This window comes from Helianthus annuus, chromosome 15, assembly GCF_002127325.2.
Source record: "Helianthus annuus cultivar XRQ/B chromosome 15, HanXRQr2.0-SUNRISE, whole genome shotgun sequence".
In the NCBI taxonomy this organism is placed as follows: domain Eukaryota; kingdom Viridiplantae; phylum Streptophyta; class Magnoliopsida; order Asterales; family Asteraceae; genus Helianthus; species Helianthus annuus.
In genome coordinates this window covers 22,898,672-22,923,079 of record NC_035447.2, presented here as the reverse complement: position 1 = coordinate 22,923,079, position 24,408 = coordinate 22,898,672, and the positions used below count along the sequence as shown (strand labels likewise).

At 40.2% G+C, this 24,408-nt stretch overlaps 1 protein-coding gene across 1 annotated transcript; it reads right to left on the bottom strand.

The window, feature by feature from the left end:
• Positions 1-378: 378 nt before the first annotated feature.
• On the bottom strand, positions 379-1,817 carry LOC118487155 (fasciclin-like arabinogalactan protein 21). The gene has a single exon (XM_035983712.1). The coding sequence runs from the start codon at positions 1,769-1,771 to the stop codon at positions 560-562; it is 1,212 nt and encodes a 403-aa protein (XP_035839605.1). The 5' UTR covers positions 1,772-1,817; the 3' UTR covers positions 379-559.
• Positions 1,818-24,408: the final 22,591 nt, after the last annotated feature.

Below are 24,408 nucleotides of genomic sequence, written 5' to 3'. Positions count from 1 at the left end.
CGGATTTATGTAAAGGTTTTTTTTTTTTTTTTTTGAACGGCAAATTTGGATCACTGACGGACCACTAGAGTATCATCGTGTCACCAGCGGAACCACCCGATCATATCCATCTCCACTAGGCATAATGTCTATACACCAATTTAGAAGAAAACCCAATAAATATGGGAAACCCTCTTTGTAAGAATCAAACCCAAGACCTATTGGTATAAAAGCTTATTTCACCCCTAAGATGTAATTAGGCTATATAGCCATGTGCTATGTAAAGAATATTGTTTTAACTTTTAAGTTATCAATTATCATCAACTCAAAAGCTTATTTCACCCCTAAGATGTAATTAGGCTAACATACTTTTTTTGTAAAAAAATGAAATGAAGACAATTCAAAGAAGTACAAACTCTCATTTAAACTGACATAATGTTTCAGTAACTAACAGTACAACCATGACATGAGTCAAAACACAATGAACATAACAAAATGTACAACTACCATATGGATCACAAAGCTATATTCACAGTTGACCAACATTGACTAACCGAAACCAACAAACAAGTACCAGTTACTACAGACCTTGATGCTCCGTCCTCACCACCGTCGGCTTAACCACACAACCACCACTTCCTCCATCCGTACAAACCCCCGACGCCACCGTCACATTAACAACATCCTCCAAACCGCCACCACTCTCGTCAAACAAAGCCGACGGATGAAGATGCGGAAACGGCAAATAGATGCTATGAACCACAATCTTCAAGTTACGCATGACGTCAGGAACCTTAATTCTGACGTAATTAATCCTCATCGGCGTAAACGTTCCGGCAGCCGTCGTCACCATCAGCGACTGACCTGATTCAAGCGTCGGTAAAAGCGTACCAGACGAGATCTTCTCTAGATCAGAAATCGCGAGTAATTTGTTCGGAATTATGTGAAATCTGACATTGTTGACGTAAGCATGCGAACCGGAGAAGATTGACACGTCATCGAGTGCGAAAACTGTAAAGTTCTGTAGATTCATCAGCTCCGACGCCTTCATCTTCATCGCTAACGCAAGGATGCTGAATCCGCTGTTACGGAGACGTAACACAGCGTCTCTGAGCATAAGCCTCATGATATACGCCGGATACTGTACCGATTGTTCCGCAACGCTTTGACGGTTACGATCTGTGATCTGAGGAGGAAATGATAGTGACGTCATCCGCTCAATGTTACACGAGAACGGAGATAACGGAGCGACGTAGCCTTGAAGTCCGTGAACAACGATGATGCCGTTGTTGAACAGATCTGGACGCGTGATCTCCACGCCACCGATGAATATCTTGGTGTTGTTGTTACCGTCGTTCGATGACGTCACCGTGATGCACCGGCCTGGATCCATAGTTTCGATCTTCGTACCGAACGCGAGTTTACGGAGGTAATCGTAAGCGAACAGGCCTGGGACGAAGTGTTCGCGGAGGAGACGAGCGGCGGAGCATGAAGAGCATGATCGGATGGAAGCGTCGGTTGGAGCGAAGAGAGTAGTCGGACCGTTCCAAGTAGTGAAGGATGAGTCGTCGGAGAGTGACGGAACGGCGATGGAGAGTTCTTGAAACCCTAGGTTTGCGAGAATGTTCTCGAAGATTGATGTCGGTGCGAAGGAGTTGTGAACGTCATGAGGGGATGTAGTGGCCGGAGTCGGTGGAGATGAGATTCCGCCGGTGGCGGTGGCTGCCGGAAAGTAGACGGTTGAGAGGAGATTTGCTAGGAGAACTAGCTTGAGTTTCAGATATGACGCCATTAATGGATACTGAGAGGTGTAGTGATGGATGATGGTGGAAAACGGTTATTTGATATTTTGAGCGGTTACAAGTTTACAACGGTGTGTATTTATAGGAGGTTGAGGGAATGAATCGGACGCGATGCATGCACTGTAGCTTCTTGTGTACCAGCTTCGGATTGTGACACGTGTAATAATACGAAAATCATATTTAGGGAATTTCGTTACACTCTTCTAAAGCATACAAATTATCAATATGCGTCCATTCTAAATTACTAGTAGTACACCAGTGGGATTATGTGGCTTCGTCAATTTGCAACGCCGCACTCGTTTTTGGTTACTACATTTATCCTCTCATGATATATTTTGTTAAGGATTCTTATGGCGGTAGGGGCACGTGCGTTGAGTGGTGACCCTGCGCGGGCTCACCACCGGCAACACCCCTTTTGTTTTGGTGATTTCAACAATCCGGTGAATACTCACCGCTCCAAAAATCCGATCGTTTTAACTTCAACAGCTGCATTGTCGTTATATGAAATTAAAAGAAAAAGAATTAATTTGTTTTCTTATATAAAACCCTACACGTTTCAATTTTCTCACACAACTCACTATAATCCTACACACCATGGATAAATAAAACAAAGGTGAAGCTAAGAAATAAGGTTCGGCTAGCCGAGGATTGGGTTCAAACCCAAGGGGACGCGTCTTGCAAACGAGTCGAGGAAGTTCTAGCGGTCCGACTGCACCGTTTCAAACCCCACACGGATATTCAACACACTCTCAACCTCAATATTTTTACCCCCAAGCTTCACAACCGTCTTTTTACAACACTCAACCCCAACCTAATTTTCCACCACAGTTATTTCCACACATACACGGTCCAATAATGGTCGCACCCGGCATATAAGAATATTCCATTGAAGCACGAAACTCATTCGCCACGTTTGCATTTAAGAGCCCGCCAATAAAATCACCAAGAGAGAATGTCGAGCACTCGCTTACGAGCTACGATGACAATGAAGACCAAGATGTATATGTTGTCCCCGAAACGCAACATTTGGATGAAGATATTGGCGAAGATGAAGAAGAATATGAGGCGAAAGACGAAGATGTTGGTGAAGCAAGTGAACCGAAAGAAAAAGAAGGAAAGATGGTGCGTCAATTTTGAACGAAAAAACATGAAAAGGTCTTAGCCAAGGCATGGATCCATTGTTCTTTAAACACGCAAAAAGGCAATCAACAAAAATATGACATTTTTTAAGAAAAATTTTCGAGCATTACAACGCAACGATCGGCGAATGTACCCGAACCGTTCATCAAGTACATTCAAAATGGCTCCATGTGTTGACGAAGTTGAACTACTTCAATAGCCTTTGGCATCAAGCGGTATAATTTTTATTTTTAACTTTATAAAGTATTTTCTATAACCAATCTGTAACACCCCGACCGCGTATACAACGCGCGGCGGAATCGTTGTGGAGTCATGTTACAAATTGTTCACAACACATGGTACTGAAGTTTAATTGTATTGGCTTATTTGAATTACATTATCTTTCGAAACACAAACAACTGTTTTTAGATTAAAGCAAAACTAAGGCCCGAGTTCATTCATATGTGTAGCACGCTTGCATAATATTAAACATTTGTACCTGAAACATATATGAAAATAATGGTCAACAATTAAGTAGGTGAGTAACAAAGGTTTTGTGATCAAATTCATAGCTATAAATTTGTATTGCAATACCCCGTCCAACTACAAGAGTCTATGAGTGAAAACCTTGTAACCAAACTTGTGAAAACCTTGTAACCAAACTTGTATCGATTGTGTTTGGTATTGCAATATGTATAACCAACTATGAAAGTTTATAACAACCCTCGGTAAAACCGACATCCTCATAATATTTCTGACATCCTAATATATCTTAAAATATATCAATATGTCTTTATATGCACCCCGTATGTGAAAAACCGAGCCCGAAGTAGATTATATATATATATAGTAAATTAAAAACAATAAAAATTTAGTTGAGGCGGGCCGCATGGGACCTCACCTCAATATAACGCGGGCCGCGCAAGGGTGTAACCAGACTTCTCTTAAACCATAAGTTCATGCGGGCCGCGTACAAGTTTGGTTAAGTTAAAGCGGGCCGCGAGTGTCCAGAATTGTGGCATAACCCGGTGCGGCCACGTGTCCGATGCGTGTCGAGCCTATATGGTGACCGGACCAAGCTACGCCGTTGACCCAGGTTGACGCGGGCCGCGTAAGGGCTGGCCTGTTCTTTACGCGGGCCGCGTGGAGACGCGATTACAGCCCTATATAAGAAGGCAACGGGCTTTCAGTTTCTGTCGTTCATTTCCTTTCTTTCTTTCTTAAATTTCTATAGTGGCGTTACTATACCCGGGCATTATACCCCCTAAAATAGCGAGATTCTGCTACGATGTAAGTACTATAACCCCTGGAGACGTATTAGATACGCTGCCCGATTGATCTAGGGTTCCGTAACGGCTGTCGTGGTTCTGCCCGACGTAGTCGTTGGAATGCCGTCTCGGGGAGAGTATTCCTAATGTTAAAATGGGTTATTATACTAACACACGTGCATTTGTGTAATTTATAGATTATCTCCAGGAAACCCTTACGAAAAACCTAAAACAGCAATGTGAGTTGATTCACTTTTTGTAAACCTTTTTGTTTACTGTTTTTACAAAACCTCACTTAATTAAATACATACAAAGCAGTTATTGAGTATTTGTAAAGAATACAATTATAGTGGATATGTTGGGGTTTTGTATACAAAATGGGTTACTGGCGTGGTAACATCCCATAAGTTGAGTATGACCGTACCACTGATGTTAATTGTGATGTCTTGGATACAAATGTAATTGCGGATGTGCCCTCAATACTGCAAATTGGTTTTTACTTAAACTTGATTAAACTGGGAATCACTCACCAGTATTTTCCACTGACAAAATGTTTTTAAAACGCGTTTCAGGTAACAATATGTGAAAGCCAAATGGAAGCCAGCTGGACAGCACTGGAGGCTTGAAAAAGTGGCAATAAAGTTACCTAATAATAAAATGGATGTTTTATTCAATAAATAGGATTTATTCCTATGAAACGTGTGTATTGAAAACTTGGGTTTTACCCATATGTTTAATGTTATAAAACATGGTGGTTTACTCTGATTAAATATATTTCCTAACTACGGTCCTGATGAAAATTTCCGCTGCCAAATTGGATAAATAAATGTGATACCACCGAACTGGCTCACGGCCGCCCGTTCCCGGGAGATAGGGATCGGGGGTTGTGACAGAAGGTGGTATCAGACCTATGCCACTGATTCAGCCACAGAAGTGTTCTGCTGACATCAAAATTCAAAGTGTTAGGAAATAAATTATGGAAATACGTGTATGATTGTATTTCTTGCTCTGTGTTATCTGACTATTTGTTAGTTTACAGTATGAGCGACTAAGGACCTTCTGACGCCTATCGTCAACTGTCTGGTTCGCCTAGGAGCGAAGGCACCTCCTCTTCTCAGCCTGCCCTCTCGGGGTATTCTGCTGACACAGAAGAAGGAATCTTTGTGTTTAAGGCTCAGTCTGAAGAGCCATTTCCTCAGAAAAAGAGGGGATGGTTCAGTAGGGGAGCGCACGAGCGTAGGAAAAGAATGAAAAAGTTGCAGGAACAGCGAGTGTTAGCCGCAGCAAAAAGAGAAACTGATGCTTATAATCAGGATATGCTCAATAGGGGTATCGCTAATATCCATATTTTAGCAACCACTGCTGCTGACCCAAACCTGGAACAAATGCTAGCACCCCAACCACAAAATCCTGACCAACCCATGGAAATAGAAAACCAGATAGAAATGCCTAATTTCAACCCGGAGGAGATACCTAGGGTACCTGCACCTGATCCTCTAGACCCAAACAACTACGACCCCTGGTGGGACGATGTTAGGGACTACGTGCAACAAAACCCAATACAGGAAAATGTGCCAATGCCCAACTTAGGAGCTTACCCAGGGTTAGATCCTCAAGATCCCTACAACATTAGTGATGCCTATGTTAGGGAAATTTTAGAGAATCCATACCCGTACCAGGCCCCTATGCCTCCGTATCAGGAACCCGTACCCCAGTTTCCAAACCCAGTCCTAGAACCTGCACCCCCAATGAGTGCAGAAAATGTCCAAGAACTTAGGACTTTTGGGGAGGAAATTTTAGAAAACAGTGATCGAATGCGACAGGTGGGAGAACGCCTCGTATGGAAATACGATGAGCGTAATATGGATTTTTGGATGAATCCATATCAGTGAAGGTGATGGCAGGAACGGTAGTAGTAATAATAATAATAATAATAAAATATATGTGTGTATGTGTTAGAAAAAAAAAATACGGATGCCTACTATTAGTATTGTAGCTTTACATTCCAGTCAGTATTGTAATTTAAATTTCAGTACTAGTGTGTAATGATGCATACTATATAAATAGAGTAAAAGTCGCAATGCTCGACGCTTTTGGTTAAAAGTGCGTGACATGTGATTGGCTATATTCAAATATTTTTGTGATATTAATATTTGGTAAATTGTTTAAAATTCAGATGGCCGACGAGGAAAATCAGGATAATCTGAATAACGATAACCAGAGTAACATTAACGTGGTTAATGAGAATCCGGACAACAATAACAATGGAAACCAAATGGATAATAGTGCCGTTCAACATATAGTGGCACAAGGAATTATAGATGCAATGCCATTTATTATTCAAACGGTTCAAGAAGCGAATAATAAAAGTAAGCATAGCAGTAAGCGACCAAGTGAACCGGAACACAGCGTAAGCAATGGACCCGTACTTCAAGCGCCCATTCCCAAAAGAAGAAGAACCATGCCATATGGTTGTTCTTACAAAGAATTCTGGTCCTGTAAACCAATAGAATTCTCGGGCAATGAAGGACCCATTGCAGCCTTACGCTGGATAGAGAAAACTGAGGCTATTCTAAAAATAAGCAAATGTGCTGAAGAAGATAAGATAATGTTTGCTTCAAATCTGTTTAAAAACGCAGCCTTAGAATGGTGGAACACTATCCTCCAGTCAAGAGGAAGTGATAGGATTTATAACATGGAATGGGAGGAATTTAAGAACATGGTAGAAAGGAAATTCTGCCCTCCCAATGAAAAGGAACAGATAGCAAATAAGTTTCTGAATCTTAGAATGACCGGGGTAGACAGTAAGGGTTACACTACCACATTCTTTGAATATGCTAGGATAGTACCTACCCTTGCATCACCTGAACCGGTATTAATCTCCCGTTATATCTGGGGATTAATTGGAGAAATTAGACATGTAGTCAAGGCAGCTAGACCACAAAATATAGAAGAAGCTGTAGAACTAGCCAATACCTTGACAGATGAGTTAATCCGTACTAGAGAAGAAGACCAGAGGAGAAACCTAACCCAAAGGCTTACTCAAGAATTCCGTTCTGGGAATTCCAATCGTAGGAATGTAGGTTCTACCTCTGTACCATACTGCAAAGCCTGCAGAAAGAAGCATTCCGGAAGATGCTCTACTTACTGTAATTTTTGCAAGGCCCCAGGACACAAGGAAGAGAATTGCAAGAAGAAATCCAGTAACGGAATGTGTTTCAATTGTGGAGAAAAAGGTCACATTAGGACAAACTGTCCGAAATTGGCTCTAGCTGCAACCAACAAAAATCCTAAAAATGCTAGAGCATTCGTGCTAACTGCAGACGAAGCTAGACTAATTCCGGACGTCATTACTGGTACGTTTTTAGTTAATGATATTTTTGCGAAAGTATTATTTGACTCTGGTGCAAACCAAAGTTTTATTAATACTTCATTTTGCAAACTCCTAAATCAATCATTAACTAAACTACCACAAGAATGTCTAGTAGAAACCGCAAATGGAGAAACCGTTAGAATTTCTGAAATCTTGCAGGGAGCAAGAATAGAAATTTTTAATCAAAAGTTTATTGCAAACCTTTACCCAATGAATCTGGTAGGATTTGATGTCGTGTTAGGAATGGATTGGTTAATAGCCAATAAAGCCAATATCCTATGTGATCAAAAGTCAATTCAGGTAAAATCACCAAGAGGTGAAAAGATCATAATCAAAGGAGATAAGCCATCTAGATCCACTAAATTCATCTCTGTGATGAAAACTGCAAGTTATATAAGGAAAGGATCTATAGTGTATTTGATTTCTATAATCACTAACACTAAAGGAAAAGAGTTAAAAGACATTCCAGTAGTGTCCCAATTTTCAGATGTCTTTCCAGAAGAATTGCCAGGACTACCACCAGACAGGGAAGTTGAATTCAGAATTCACCTATTACCAGGGACAGCACCGATTGCCAAAGCACCTTACCGTTTGGCACCCGCTGAAATGCAAGAACTGAAGAGACAACTAGACGAATTGTTGGAGAAAGGATTCATACAGCCAAGCTCATCGCCATGGGGAGCGCCGATTTTATTTGTTAAAAAGAAGGACGGATCAATGCGTATGTGCATTGACTACCGTGAATTGAACAAAGTCATGATTAAGAATCGGTATCCATTACCGAGGATCGATGATTTGTTTGATCAACTTCAAGGAGCTCGATTTTTCTCTAAAATCGATTTAAGATCAGGATATCATCAACTAAAGGTACAGGAAGAGGACATTCCTAAAACCGCATTCAGAACAAGGTATGGTCATTATGAATTTACTGTCATGCCATTTGGTTTAACCAATGCCCCAGCCGCATTTATGGACATGATGAACCGAATATGTAAGCCATATTTGGATAAATTCATAATTGTCTTCATAGATGATATTCTAATTTACTCTAAAAGTAAAGAAGAGCATGCAAAGCATTTGCAATTACTTTTAAGTTTATTGAGAAAAGAAAAGCTTTATGCTAAATTTTCAAAGTGTGAGTTTTGGTTAGAACAAGTACAATTCCTCGGACATTTAGTTAACCATGAAGGAATTCATGTAGATCCAACAAAAATCGAGGCAATTACCAAATGGAAAACCCCAGAGTCACCAACTGAAGTTAGAAGTTTCTTAGGATTGGCCGGTTATTATAGAAGATTTATCCGAGATTTTTCTAGAATAGCCATTCCTTTAACTAAGTTAACCTGTAAATCTGTTAAGTTTGAATGGGGACCAAAACAAGAAGAAGCCTTTAGAATTCTTAAGCAAAGATTAACCCATACACCCATACTAGCGTTACCAGAAGGAACTGAAGACTTTGTAGTCTTTTGTGACGCTTCTAAGTTAGGTTATGGATGCATATTAATGCAACGTCAAAAGGTTATAGCTTATGCATCTAGACAGCTTAAGAGTCATGAAGAAAATTATTCGACCCATGATTTGGAATTAGGAGCCATAATTTTTGCCCTTAAGATTTGGAGACATTATCTATATGGTAGTAAGTTTACCATATTCACGGATCATAAGAGTTTAAGATATGTCTTCGGGCAAAAAGAGTTGAATATGAGACAGAGACGCTGGATGGAGTTACTTAGTGATTATGATTGTGATATCCAGTATCATGCAGGAAAAGCCAATGTGGTGGCTGATGCTTTAAGTCGAAAGTATCATGAAAAGCCAAAAAGGGTACGTTCTCTTAAATTAAATCTACTAGTAGATTTAAACAATCAAATTAGAAAAGCACAAGAATCAGTAATCAAGGAGGATACTGAAAAATTAAAAGGAATGATTAAGGAATTAGAACAAGGAACAGATGGAATTTGGAAGTTCCATCAAAAGAGAATGTGGATACCTAAATTAGGAAATTTACGTCACCGTATATTAGAAGAAGCTCATAGGTCTAAATATACGATGCACCCAGGAAGTGATAAAATGTACCAGGATTTAAGGAAAAATTTCTGGTGGATAGGAATGAAAAAGGATGTAGCAGCTTATGTTTCTAAATGTTTAACTTGCTCACAAGTTAAAGCTGAACATCAGAAACCCTCAGGATTGTTACAACAATTAGAAATACCAGTTTGGAAATGGGAATTGATAACAATGGATTTTGTTACCAAATTGCCTAAAACAAGGAAAGGTAATGATACAATCTGGGTGATTGTAGATAGGTTAACCAAGTCAGCTCATTTCTTACCAATGAAGGAAACCTTTAGTATGGAACAATTAGCCAAATTATATGTAAATGAAATCGTTTCTTTACATGGCATTCCTTTATCAATTGTTTCTGATAGGGATAGCCGTTTTACCTCTCATTTTTGGTCAAGTTTCCAAAAAGCAATGGGAACTAGATTAAATCTAAGCACAGCTTATCATCCTCAAACAGACGGGCAAAGCGAAAGAACAATTCAGACAATGGAGGACATGCTTAGAGCTTGTGTAATTGATTTTGGAGGTAACTGGGACGAACACTTACCTTTAATAGAATTTTCTTATAATAACAGTTACCACACAAGTATCAATGCTGCACCATTCGAAGCACTTTATGGACGAAAGTGCAGAACCCCAGTCTGTTGGGCAGAAATTGGGGAAAAACAATTATCTGGACCCGAGATAGTACAGGAAACAACTGATAAAATCATTCAAGTCAATGAACGACTGAAAACAGCATGTGATCGACAAAAGAGTTATGCCGATAACAGACGCAAACCATTAGAATTTCAAGTAGGAGATAAAGTATTATTAAAAGTCTCTCCCTGGAAAGGAGTGGTACGATTCATCAAAAGAGGAAAGCTAAGTCCCAGGTATATTGGACCTTTCAAAATTCTTAAAAGAATAGGACCTGTAGCCTATCAGCTACAACTGCCAGAGGAAATGGTAGGAATACATGATGTATTTCATGTATTTAATCTCAAAAAGTGCCTAACTGATAAATCACTCGTAGTACCTCTCAAGGATATAGAGGTTAATGAACAACTCAAATTTGTAGAGAAGCCTCTACAGATTGAAGATAGAAAAATTAAAAATCTCAAGCATAAGAGATTAGTTCTGGTCAAAGTGAAATGGGACTCTAAAAGAGGACCTGAATACACATGGGAACTTGAATCAGAAATGCAAAAGAAATATCCACACTTGTTCCAGTAGATCTCGAGGACGAGCTCTAAAACAAGGTGGGGAGGATATAACAACCCTCGGTAAAACCGACATCCTCATAATATTTCTGAAATCCTAATATATCTTAAAATATATCAATATGTCTTTATATGCACCCCGTATGTGAAAAAACGAGCCCGAAGTAGATAATATATATATATATATATAGTAAATTAAAAACAATAAAAATTTAGTTGAGGCGGGCCGCATGGGACCTCACCTCAATATAACGCGGGTCGCGCAAGGGTGTAACCAGACTTCTCTTAAACCATAAGTTCATGCGGGCCGCGTACAAGTTTGGTTAAGTTAAAGCGGGCCGCGAGTGTCCAGAATTGTGGCATAACCCGGTGCGGCCACGTGTCCGAGGCGTGTCGAGCCTATATGGTGACCGGACCAAGCTACGCCGTTGACCCAGGTTGACGCGGGCCGCGTAAGGGCTTGCCTGTTCTTTACGCGGGCCGCGTGGAGACGCGATACACGGTCCAAGAATGGTCGCACCCGGCATATAAGAATATTCCATTGAAGCACGAAACTCATTCGCCACGTTTGCATTTAAGAGCCCGCCAATAAAATCACCAAGAGAGAATGTCGAGCACTCGCTTACGAGCTACGATGACAATAAAGACCAAGATGTATATGTTGTCCCCGAAACACAACATTTGGATGAAGATATTGGCGAAGATGAAGAAGAATATGAGGCGAAAGACGAAGATGTTGGTGAAGCAAGTGAACCGAAAGAAAAAGAAGGAAAGATGGTGCGTCAATTTTGAACGAAAAAACATGAAGAGGTCTTAGCCAAGGCATGGATCCATTGTTCTTTAAACACGCAAAAAGGCAATCAACAAAAATAGGACATTTTTTAAGAAAAATTTTCGAGCATTACAACGCAACGATCGGCGAATGTACCCGAACCGTTCATCAAGTACATTCAAAATGGCTCCATGTGTTGACGAAGTTGAACTACTTCAATAGCCTTTGGCATCAAGCGGTATAATTTTTATTTTTAACTTTATAAAGTATTTTCTATAACCAATCTGTAACACCCCGACCGCGTATACAACGCGCGGCGGAATCGTTGTGGAGTCATGTTACAAATTGTTCACAACACATGGTACTGAAGTTTAATTGTATTGGCTTATTTGAATTACATTATCTTTCGAAACACAAACAACTGTTTTTAGATTAAAGCAAAACTAAGGCCCGAGTTCATTCATATGTGTAGCACGCCTGCATAATATTAAACATTTGTACCTGAAACATATATGAAAATAATGGTCAACAATTAAGTAGGTGAGTAACAAAGGTTTTGTGATCAAATTCATAGCTATAAATTTGTATTGCAATACCCCGTCCAACTACAAGAGTCTATGAGTGAAAACCTTGTAACCAAACTTGTGAAAACCTTGTAACCAAACTTGTATCGATTGTGTTTGGTATTTCAATATGTATAACCAACTATGAAAGTTTATAACAACCCTCGGTAAAACCGACATCCTCATAATATTTCTGACATCCTAATATATCTTAAAATATATCAATATGTCTTTATATGCACCCCGTATGTGAAAAACCGAGCCCGAAGTAGATTATATATATATATATAGTAAATTAAAAACAATAAAAATTTAGTTGAGGCGGGCCGCATGGGACCTCACCTCAATATAACGGGGGCCGCGCAAGGGTGTAACCAGACTTCTCTTAAACCATAAGTTCATGCGGGCCGCGTACAAGTTTGGTTAAGTTAAAGCGGGCCGCGAGTGTCCAGAATTGTGGCATAACCCGGTGCGGCCACGTGTCCGATGCGTGTCGAGCCTATATGGTGACCGGACCAAGCTACGCCGTTGACCCAGGTTGACGCGGGCCGCGTAAGGGCTGGCCTGTTCTTTACGCGGGCCGCGTGGAGACGCGATTACAGCCCTATATAAGAAGGCAACGGGCTTTCAGTTTCCGTCGTTCATTTCCTTTCTTTCTTTCTTAAATTTCTATAGTGGCGTTACTATACCCGGGCATTATACCCCCTAAAATAGCGAGATTCTGCTACGATGTAAGTATTATAACCCCTGGAGACGTATTAGATACGCTGCCCGATTGATCTAGGGTTCCGTAACGGCTGTCGTGGTTCTGCCCGACGTAGTCGTTGGAATGCCGTCTCGGGGAGAGTATTACTAATGTTAAAATGGGTTATTATACTAACACACGTGCATTTGTGTAATTTATAGATTATCTCCAGGAAACCCTTACGAAAAACCTAAAACAGCAATGTGAGTTGATTCACTTTTTGTAAACCTTTTTGTTTACTGTTTTTACAAAACCTCACTTAATTAAATACATACAAAGCAGTTATTGAGTATTTGTAAAGAATACAATTATAGTGGATATGTTGGGGTTTTGTATACAAAATGGGTTACTGGCGTGGTAACATCCCATAAGTTGAGTATGACCGTACCACTGATGTTAATTGTGATGTCTTGGATACAAATGTAATTGCGGATGTGCCCTCAATACTGCAAATTGGTTTTTACTTAAACTTGATTAAACTGGGAATCACTCACCAGTATTTTCCACTGACAAAATGTTTTTAAAACGCGTTTCAGGTAACAATATATGAAAGCCAAATGGAAGCCAGCTGGACAGCACTGGAGGCTTGGAAAAGTGGCAATAAAGTTACTTAATAATAAAATGGATGTTTTATTCAATAAATAGGATTTATTCCTATGAAACGTGTGTATTGAAAACTTGGGTTTTACCCATATGTTTAATGTTATAAAACATGGTGGTTTACTCTGATTAAATATATTTCCTAACTACGGTCCTGATGAAAATTTCCGCTGCCAAATTGGATAAATAAATGTGATACCACCGAACTGGCTCACGGCCGCCCGTTCCCGGGAGATAGGGATCGGGGGTTGTGACAAAGTTGGTATATTAGAGAAAACCTTGTAGCCATGAATCTTGACAAAAACATTTCTTTGTAAAACCGTGTAAGTAAAAAATTGTTTTCTCGTAAATTGTATGGTTTATATATATATTTGCTTGAAAACCATTTTTATCTTTGTGTAAACCAATTGTTTCGTCTTGTATAAACCAATAGTTTCATTTCGTATAAATAAGGGTGGTCGTGTGGTGAATACATTCAAACCTGTGTTGACTTTGGACAAGCCCAAGAAGGGTTTATCAAAAATTTCGCAGTTTCTGTCATTCCCAAAAGTAACTTCCAAACACAAGAAACCCACAGGAAGCGGGAATGAGGTTTTCAATCCTATGGCACCATAACATACTACTAGTCGGCTTGGCCAAAGTTAATGAACATACTCGTGTTATGGATAATGCACACCAAGTTTCATACAAATTGAAAAGCATGTAATCGTGTTTTGTAAACTTGGAAAAGCAATAGTAAGCACATATGTATTACCCCAAAAGATTTTGAAAACGTAAAAGTGGGGAAGTTGTACTCACTTAAAAAACGGTAAGTGCACAGTACCCCTAACCGCGGAGGAAATACCCCCTCCCAAACCGCTACCCGACCAAGCAAGCCTGGCGGTGAAATCCCCCGCCGAGTTGACAACGGATCTGCATGGGGGCCGAAACCGCGTCCCCACGGTTTGTATGGGTGTCGGTGGCCATTGGGCTAACACCCAGTGGTTGGGAATATGTACTCACTTGATTGATGATGTTGTGCTTAATCGTGCTCGCAAAGCTCAACTGTTTCCTAAAAATAAAGATTCGCTCGTTCAGGTTTTGTTGTGATAACGTTTATGGATGAATGTGGGTAGGGCTGTGGATGTGATGAAAATACAACATTTAAATTATGTCAAATACGGCGTAAAAGCAACCCTTTTTAGTACTAATGTTGGAAAAAGCTCGTCTTTTTGTTCCTTTTAGATTTTCAGGGATAAAAGAGCATAAATTTTCAAAAGAAGCAAAAAGACAGCAAAATCCAACATAAATGTAAAGAAGAAGGAATTGCCGCAGCTCGCCAAGCCCCAATTCACAACCAAACCTCAAAATAACAAGAACAGAAGGCTGACACGGGGCCATGTTCACCTGACATAGGCCGTGTCCGAAGATGGATACTGGGCAGGAGAAAAGACAACTGCAAAAGACAAAAATGGCAACCAACACGGGGCCGTGTTAAGCCAACACGGGGCGTGGTCAACTCAAAGACTTTCAGAATATGCGATAGTACAACAAGTACTTTGGCCACGGGTCGTGCCGTTGACACACGGGGCCATGTTAGTACAACATCTGACAAGCAGTTAATGAGAAATAGAGAGAGAAATGGGCACTGGGCCGTGCCAGCCGGGCACGGGCCGAGTTGAAGCTTCTGAAGACAGCTATAAATAGGAGTGCTTGGTTCCACTTCAACTCATCCCTTGGCAAACCACTTCTCTCTCACTTGCCACCACTCCACCACCACTTGTAACACCTCGTAAAATCACAACCACTATTATAAAGACACGTGTCATGGAAGGTAAACGTGTTATAAACCCGGGTCAAATTAAAAGATGCATGGTAGGATTAAAAGTGTCAACATGTTAATTAATACCTCTGAGTGACCTAATTATTAATCCCAAACCTTAATATGTTTAATAAACATCTGATATATACTCAAGTCCGGTTATTTCTGGTGGTTGTAAAAGAATGGATCCTATGTGTCTTTACGACAAAACTTCATTCAAAAACCTTCATCAATAAAGTCCAAGAATATATGAGTGCATGGCAACACTTTCAAGAGCATGCAAGCCTGTTTACATGGTCCCCTCTACTGGAAAAAGACATAAGATTCGAAGTTGTGAAGAATGCATGGTCAAAACCTAAAAGTTTACAAGATTTTGTCTTCTGACAAGGCTTACGAACCGCAAGGTGTATGCCTTACGGACCGTAAGGCAGCACGACTGGGCGATAAATTCTAAAAAGCGGATACGGACCGCAAAGCCAAAGGCTTACGATCCGTAAGACCTGTAACTGGGCAGATTTTTGGACAATTGCCTGTTACAGCAGGTTACACCGCCTTTGAAGGATGGTTTTTGAAATTCAAGAGCTTGGCCAGTGGTTTTTCATGCATAGGGACACCTGGGATCATCATGGAACATTTGTAGACTTTGTTGTAATAATCTTATGCAATTTAAAGTCCTATATAATGAGTTCTTTGTTGCAACATTGAACTTACTCACTTGGAAATTATTCTAAACACTCTCTCTGGAGTTCCTGGAGCTCAAGATACTTCTATTAAGTTCCAAAATCGTGCTTAGGACCATTGTAAGTGTCCTTAACCTCCTAATTACAGTTATAATTAGTTTAATGAGCAAAAGTCAAACTTATCGTAATTAAGGTTTGACTTAGTGATTAATCACTAATGGTCCAGTCATTAGTCAAATTAAAAGTATAAGTTGGTAATTATGTAGGTAATAAACCCCTAAGAGGTCACCTACTGATTATCACCCTAACTTGGTCAAATGTCGGGTCAAACTTAATTATAAAAAGTCAAACAGAAAGCTATTTTTCAAATAAACATATAATTAACAATGTAGGAGCCATGAAACCTGTTTTAACACTAAAATAACTTGGTAATTAATGTAAGAACATGTCTAAGCATGTTCAACCCGACAATTTCAAGTTTAGGCTCGGTTCGGAACCGAAAGTCGCAAAATTTGACTTTTGCTTTGACTTTCGATTCTGACCCAATGTGGTATATTTTAGAAATGCCTTAGAGCTCTATTAGGACCAGATTATAGGTTAGTATAACCCTCTGAGGTTATACAACTTGGTTCCTTAGTTATCCGATTCATTTGCATGTTTCCGTTATACGCCTAAGTGTGACCGTTTTGCCCTTTTTTTTTACCTTAAAACAAGATTTTCGAAAATGTGAAAGGACAAAAACCTTTGCTACTGATTTATAAACTTGTCCTAAAAATATGACATCAGTTTGAGGTCTAGATTAAGAGTTATGCTCAATATCGTAATTAGAAAGTTTTTTATTAATTAAACGACATTAGTAGCATAAAGCCTATCTAAACCCAAATTTTGACACCAAAATTTTTACCCACTGATGTAATATAATATTTTGAGATTTTTGAAGATTTTTAATTATTTTTAAACTGAGCATAACATAGGATTCTAGCTTTGATTCGGTAATTGTCGGTTATACCCTTTTCATGCATAAAATGAGTTTTACATAATATTTTGATACCAAACTTTTACCATTGATTTTATATGATAAATAAAATATTTTGAAATTTATAAACTGATCAAAAACTCAGATTTCCTATTTTAACCCGAAAATCGCTTAAAACCGACTTTTACGCGTTTTAAGCGCATAGTATGAGTTAAAAATATTTTTGGCATATAAAACTTAATACCTACTGATATTTTAAGTAAAATTTTATACTTTATCAGTAAGCAAAAGTTTTAAACTCAGATTTCCTAAAATGACCTTTAAAGCTTATGTGAAATTACCAAAACGCCCCTTCGGTGCATAGTTTGGTTATAAATGATAAATTTCACATATATGCAATACCTTACTGATATAACTTATTTAATTAAATGTTTTTACTGATCTTTTCAGTCCGGAATCTCAGATTAATGTTTAACCTCTTTTATAACCTTTAAAATGACCAAAATACCCCTACGGGGCTTAAATTGAGTTTAAATTCATTTTGGGCATAATGGAAGGTATCCTACTGATATCACAACATATTTAAGGCATATTAACTTGTGAAACCTGTACATGACTCTTTTGGTTACCCGTTATACATTAATCGCGTTCGGTACGATTTATGTGACTAGTTCGCATAAATTGACCGAAACGGGTCAAACCTTATCATTTTTATCTCAAAATCCAGAATGTGTTTAGTTTACCCATATTATACAAGTCTTCAAACTTCTCGGGTCTAAACCACATTCTAATCCGGTCTTCGCTTAATCATGCGTTTTGAACCGTATATCTTCCTTTAAAACTAACCGGTCTAAGTTAGACTTAATTAAGACCCGTTAGGAATCTAATAGGTTATTAAAAACTTCGTTCCAGATTAGGAGACCAGTAAAATATAGTTGCACTCGCTGATTGATATATATATACTTGCTCAGGTAAATACTTTTAACTTATTTTCCCTTATACGGGCTTGGGGGTACGGTATATAAAATACCGCTTGGTCGGGCATTGAATTTTTAATCATATGAAGGTTAATTTATTGAGATGACCCGTTTAATCTGTTTTGTTTGTTTTAAGCCTTTGGGGGGTTAATGACCATGTCCTGGATATCCTCGGCTCATTCATTGAAATGGCCACGATTTAAGCACGGGGTGTAGGCATACACCTGCCGGTGCGTATGTAAAAATAATATAACCGCCTGTTCGAGAATAACTCGCCGTGGGATATATTATGTGGTGTGTCTATTAATCTTTAACCCGGTATTCAGCCCGGGCTACTGAACGTATAACGAACATGTAATTCTTTTACTAGTTTATATATAAATAATTATCCCAAGTTATAAAAGATATTTTGTGCCTTGTGCATTTAAATCAATTTTCATAAACATTTTCAAAATGAGTCGGTTAATTGTATTTACCAGTGTAAACTGACGTATTTTCCAAAAGGCTATAGTGCAGGTACTAGGCGGAATAGGCTGGCTACTCTTGAGTGAATAAATAAGAGTCTTGTAAGCCTTATCACTTAAGATCTGTTGAACAATGTTCTTTTTATCTTTGATCCGCCTGTGGATCCCTTACAACCGTTTTTGTAATAATTGACATTACTTTCTTTCGGTTTGTAATGATTTTATCTTTCGACTTCCGCTATGTATTAAACTGTGATAAATTGTCTATGATGATATTAACTACGTCACGATACTCCCTACCGGGCCCACCGGTAATACGTGGAAATATCGGGGTGTGACAGGTTGGTATCAGAGCCAATGTTGAGTGAATTAAACACTAGCCTTTTGTGTTTAATCTCAACGACACAGTTGCACATTCCTCGACTTCTGAGTCTAGGCAAAGAACTTAGGACTAATCCCAATTTGTTTTATTTTGTCCTTTATTGTTTTTCCTTTGTTGTCATTTTGTTTGTTTTGATAGGTTCAACAAAATGCCACCAAGGTTCAAAAGAGGAGGACGAGGCAAGGCGCCATTTACCAGCCATGATCATGAAGCCGGACCTTCTCACCGGCGAACTCCATCTATTACCATGAGCACAAGTCCTCAAGAGGATTGGAGGACTTATTTGGAGCCCGCGAGACGATCCGTCTCGCTAAGTTCGTCACCCTCTTATCATCATTCCTTTGGGCCGCAATCGGAGAACGAGCCCAATGATTCGCACCATTCATACCTACCACTGCAGCGGTCGGGGTCGCACCGCGCCTTTGAAGACCCGACCCCGTTTTTCCAGAGCCAGTTCAACCCGGTCAACCAGGTGCAAGAACCAATGGGTTTTAACCCATTGGGACCAGAGGATCACTTCTCTGGTGACCATGCTATGGACATGGATGAAGACACGGATCCCGCCAAACCACCAACTGGGACACCTACTCACCCCACCGAGATTTCAGATGGGTCGTCTTTTCATGGATTACCTTATCATGGTCCAGACAGCTTTGAGGCAATATTTGCACAATACGACTGGGTGTTTATCCTCTCCTACCACTCAGAGCCTCAGCAGCAGCAACAACAGCAGGATTCCTCCGAGGATTCACGTTTTGTAGCGGTCACTCCACCGCCACCACCGCCAGTTCAGCAGCCGCCTCCGAAGCCACCGAGGCGGAGAAGATCAAACGCACGGATGTCCGTGTGAGGGGGAGTCCGTATCAGCACCCCTCAACCTTCGAGTGGCAGTCACTACCCACCACTTTATGAAGACCCGCAGATGGCTGGGCCTTCAAACCTCGTATCTGAGGTGGACTCTGCGCCAGTCGCACCACCACCAATGGGTTATGATAACCCGATTCCATCATACGCCGGTACAGCGACGTATAACCCCTTTGAGCAGCCGGCCCACACTAACTACAACTACGCCGAAGCTGACCGATACCTTGTAGCGGCGAACTACAATGCTCTTAACCTCGAGGGGCCCTATGGAGCTCCCTGGGGGATTGGATACCCCGCCTATGGGTACCGACACCCGCCACCTCCTCAACCTCCACATCAGCAGCCGCCGCAGCCGCCATTGATACCCCTAACGCAACAACAGGAGATTCTCCAAAGGTTGAACCAGGTGGAGCGGGAGGTTCAAGAAGAGCGTAGGAACAACCAAGGATTTCTCAAAGGTCTGGCAAGTTTAATCAAGGGAAAGAAGAAAAGGGATTTTTGAAGATTCCTTATTTATTTATTTGTATTGTAATTTCCTTGTTCAAGTCCCTGCGTGGACATCTATTTCTATATTTAGTCCCTGCTAGGACTTGTTTTTCCAGTTTAGCCCCTGCGTGGGCATGTCATTTCTGTTAAAATCTCGTTTAGGGCATTCATGTACTCTTTTATTTAATATTGGAATGTGTTAAATTTTAATTTTCATTACATGCATAAATATAATATATAAAATGAAACAAAATATCATTCCTTTTAAAAACTAATTCTGCCATTATATATAAAATAAAATCTAAAAAGGGAAAAACCTAGCCCATGTGTCATTTTAAGACAGTGTCATGATGGTAGTTCCTTAATTAGATTTAGATCCTTGTTAACATCTGAAAACATGTTAACACTCTTGGCAAATGTGATTCGATAAAATCACATAAGTCATTCTTAAATTGGATTCTTCCAATTCCTTTCTTATTTATTTAATCATCCAGTAGTGATGAAGTGCCTACGGGCCGTAATTAATGTCCTTTGAGACTAAAGACAGTTGTGGCCTACGACTCCCTGTCAAGAAGAGGTAATGAACTATGATTCAAGCCTCAATGCCTCGATCCTATAAAATCTTGGCTTATAATTTAAATTTGTTACTGTGACTTGGCCTTTTATGCTATTATTATATCTTAATTATAACTATGGATTATTATAATAAAAATCCTGAATGGATATATTTAACAAAATTAACCGATATGGTTTATTAATACCATGGTTAATAAATCATCAAGAATGATAGTACTGTTATAGACTTCTGAATAAATTATTGACATCATTTTATGTAGCAATCAAGCTACATGGCTGAGTCTGAAGAAGTTAACAGTCACCCTCTGGAAAATCATGAGGCTACTAGGATCAACATAACCAGGGAAGAACTTCGAACATTGATTGATACTGCTGTATCTAAAGCCATGGATAGGCAATTCAGGGAATCAAGTGGTACACATAGCAAGACCTCATCTGTACCCCATTCCAAATCTCACCCTAAGACTCACTCTGAGGCTCATAGTAAGCCACCTTCTAAACAACATGAGTTAAAGAAGGATGATGTTCAACACTCCTCGAATCAGCACAGTGTTCCATCTAAAAAGATTGTATTTGATCGTGAACCACGTACAAAGACCTGTACTTATAAATATTTCGTTTCCTGCAAACCCAGGGATTTCACTGGGGAAAAAGGAGCTATTGACTGCATGACATGGTTAGACGAAATGGATACTGTGGTTGGCATCAGTGGTTGCGCTGATAGGGATGTGGTGAAGTTTGTATCTCAGTCATTCAAAGGTGAGGCACTAGCTTGGTGGAGGTCTTTGATCCAAGCTACTGGAAAGATCCCATTGTACAATCTGTCTTGGAATCAGTTTGTGACGTTGATCAAGGAAAATTTCTGTCCTCAACACGAGGTTGAGAAGATCGAGACTGAATTCCTGACATTGGTGGTGAAGAATTTGGACTGTCAGGCCTACCTTATAAGTTTTAATACAATGTCTCGATTGGTTCCATACTTAGTGACACCGGAACCAAAGCGGATAGCTCGATTCATTGGGGGTTTAGCCCCGGAGATCAAAGCCAGTGTGAAGGCATCCCGACCTACTACCTTTAGGTCTATAGCTGATTTATCCTTGTCTCTTACCCTTGATGCGGTCAGGCAGAGATCACTTAGGAATTCTGATGCTGGGAAGAGAAAACGTGAGGATGATAACTCACACCGTTCAGACAAGAAGCACAAAGGGAACTCTGACCACAAGAAGAGTTCCGGGTTTAGAAAGGATGATCAATAGTCGGGCGAGAAGACCAAATGCAAAATCTGTAAGAAGCGCCATTTGGGGAGGTGCAGATACGAATCAAAATTCCAATCACAGCCGAGAGCTTGTGGGATTTGTAAGTCGAACGAGCACAAGACGTTAGACTGCAAGAAGATAAAGGACGCGACGTGCTATAACTGTAATGAGAAGGGGCACATCAAGTCCAACTGCCCAAAGTATGCAAAGAAACCGAAGGAAGGCAAGAAGACCAACGCTAGGGTCTTCCAGATGAATGCATGGGAAGCAGTTCAGGATGATAACGTGATAACAGGTACCTTCCTTATTAATGATATTTATGCAAGGGTATATTTGATTCGGGTGGAGATAAGTCATTTGTTGATAATAAGTTTTGTAAACTGTTAAATCTGCCCGTTAAATCCCTAAGCATAAATTATGAAGTAGAACTAGCCGATGGTACCTTAGAAACTGCCTCAACTGTGTTTTATGGATGTTTTATATCCATTAGGAACCACTCTTTTCCGTTATCCTTGCTTCCTTTGAAATTAGCTGGTTTCGACATAGTTATAGGCATGGACTGGTTATCTCATAACCAAGCCCAGATCGTGTGTGACAAGAAATAAGTAGTGATCAAGACTCCGCTTGGTGAGCCACTTACCATACAAGGAGATACTCAGTATAGGTTGCCTAAGCAGGTGTCTATGCTTAAGGCATCAAAGTGTTTGAAGAAGGGTTGTGTCATTTACATGGCACAGGTGACTATTGATGAACCAAAGCCCAAGGCTGAAGACATTCCTGTCATTTCTGAATATCCAGAAGTATTCCCTGAAGAACTACCTGGTTTACCACTAGATAGGCAAGTAGAGTTCAGAATCGACATTATTCCTGAAGCAGCACCTGTTGCAAGAGCGCCTTACAGGTTAGCACCAACAGAGATGAAAGAGTTAAGAACTCAACTGGATGATTTATTGGCCAAAGGATTTATCAGGCCTAGCTCATCTCCCTGGGGAGCACCAATCCTGTTTGTGAAGAAGAAGGATGGATCGATGCGTCTATGCATCGACTATCGCGAACTTAACAAGGTCACGATCAAGAACAGATATCCATTGCCCAGGATCGACGATCTATTCGATCAGCTTCAAGGAGCCAGTTACTTCTCCAAGATCGACTTGAGATCAGGGTATCATCAGCTGAAGGTTAAAGATGAAGATGTACACAAGACTGCATTCAGAACTCGTTATGGTCACTACGAGTTCTTAGTGATGCCTTTTGGGCTCACTAATGCACCAGCAGCGTTCATGGATCTCATGAACCGCGTCTGCAAGCCCTACTTGGATAAATTTGTCATCGTCTTCATTGATGACATTCTTATTTACTCAAAGAATCAAGCTGACCATGAGAAGCACCTTCGTTGTATCCTTACACTACTTCAACAAGAAAAGCTCTACGCCAAGTTTTCGGAATGTGAATTTTGGCTTCGTGAAGTCCAATTTCTTGGACATGTGGTTACCGAGCATGGTATCCAGGTGGATCCCGCTAAGATTGAAGCTATCATGAATTGGCAAGAGTCGAAGACGCCCACTGAGATTCGCAGCTTCCTAGGTCTGGCAGGATACTATAGGCGTTTTATAGAAAACTTCTCAAGGATTGCAGCGCCCCTAACTTCACTAACCCGCAAGAATAGCAAGTTTAACTGGGGTCCTAAGCAGCAAGAATCTTTTGACATCCTTAAGCAGAAGTTGAGCAATGCACCTGTGTTGACATTGCCTGATGGGATAGAGGAGTTTGTAGTATACTACGACGCATCACACACTGGTATGGGATGTGTGCTCATGCAGAAAGGCAAGGTTATTGCCTATGCTTCTCGACAATTAAAGGTGCACGAAAAGAATTACACCACCCACGACTTGGAATTGGGTGCCGTTGTGTTTGCACTAAAACTTTAGAGGCATTATCTATATGGTACCAAGTGTGTGATCTATTCTGATCACAAGAGCCTTCAACATCTGTTTAATCAGAGGGACTTAAACATGAGGAAGCGACGATGGATGGAGACTTTAAATGACTATGATTGTGAGATCCGATACCATCCAGGCAAGGCAAATGTGGTCGCCGATGCTTTAAGTAGGAAAGAAAGGGTTAAGCCCATAAGAATCAATGCCAAGGGCATTGAATTAAAGAACAGTTTGAATGAAAGATTGTTAGCCACTCAGAAAGGAGCCGTATTAGAAGCTAACTATCCAAATGAAAAACTGGGAATCACTGCAGAACAGCTATCTTATGGCAAGGATGGAATCTTAAGATTGAATGGACGGATATGGGTTCCAATCTATGGAGGACTTCGGGACGTTATCCTCCAAGAAGTCCACAGTTCTAAGTATTCTGTTCATCCTGGAAGTGACAAGATGTACAAGGATTTGAAGGCAAATTATTGGTGGATAGGCTTGAAGAAGTCTATAGCCACTTATGTGGCCAAA

Coding starts and splice junctions, on each gene's coding strand:
- LOC118487155 (XM_035983712.1), bottom strand. CDS start 1,771: ATGGCGTCATATCTGAAACTCAAGCTAGTTCTCCTAGCAAATCTCCTC.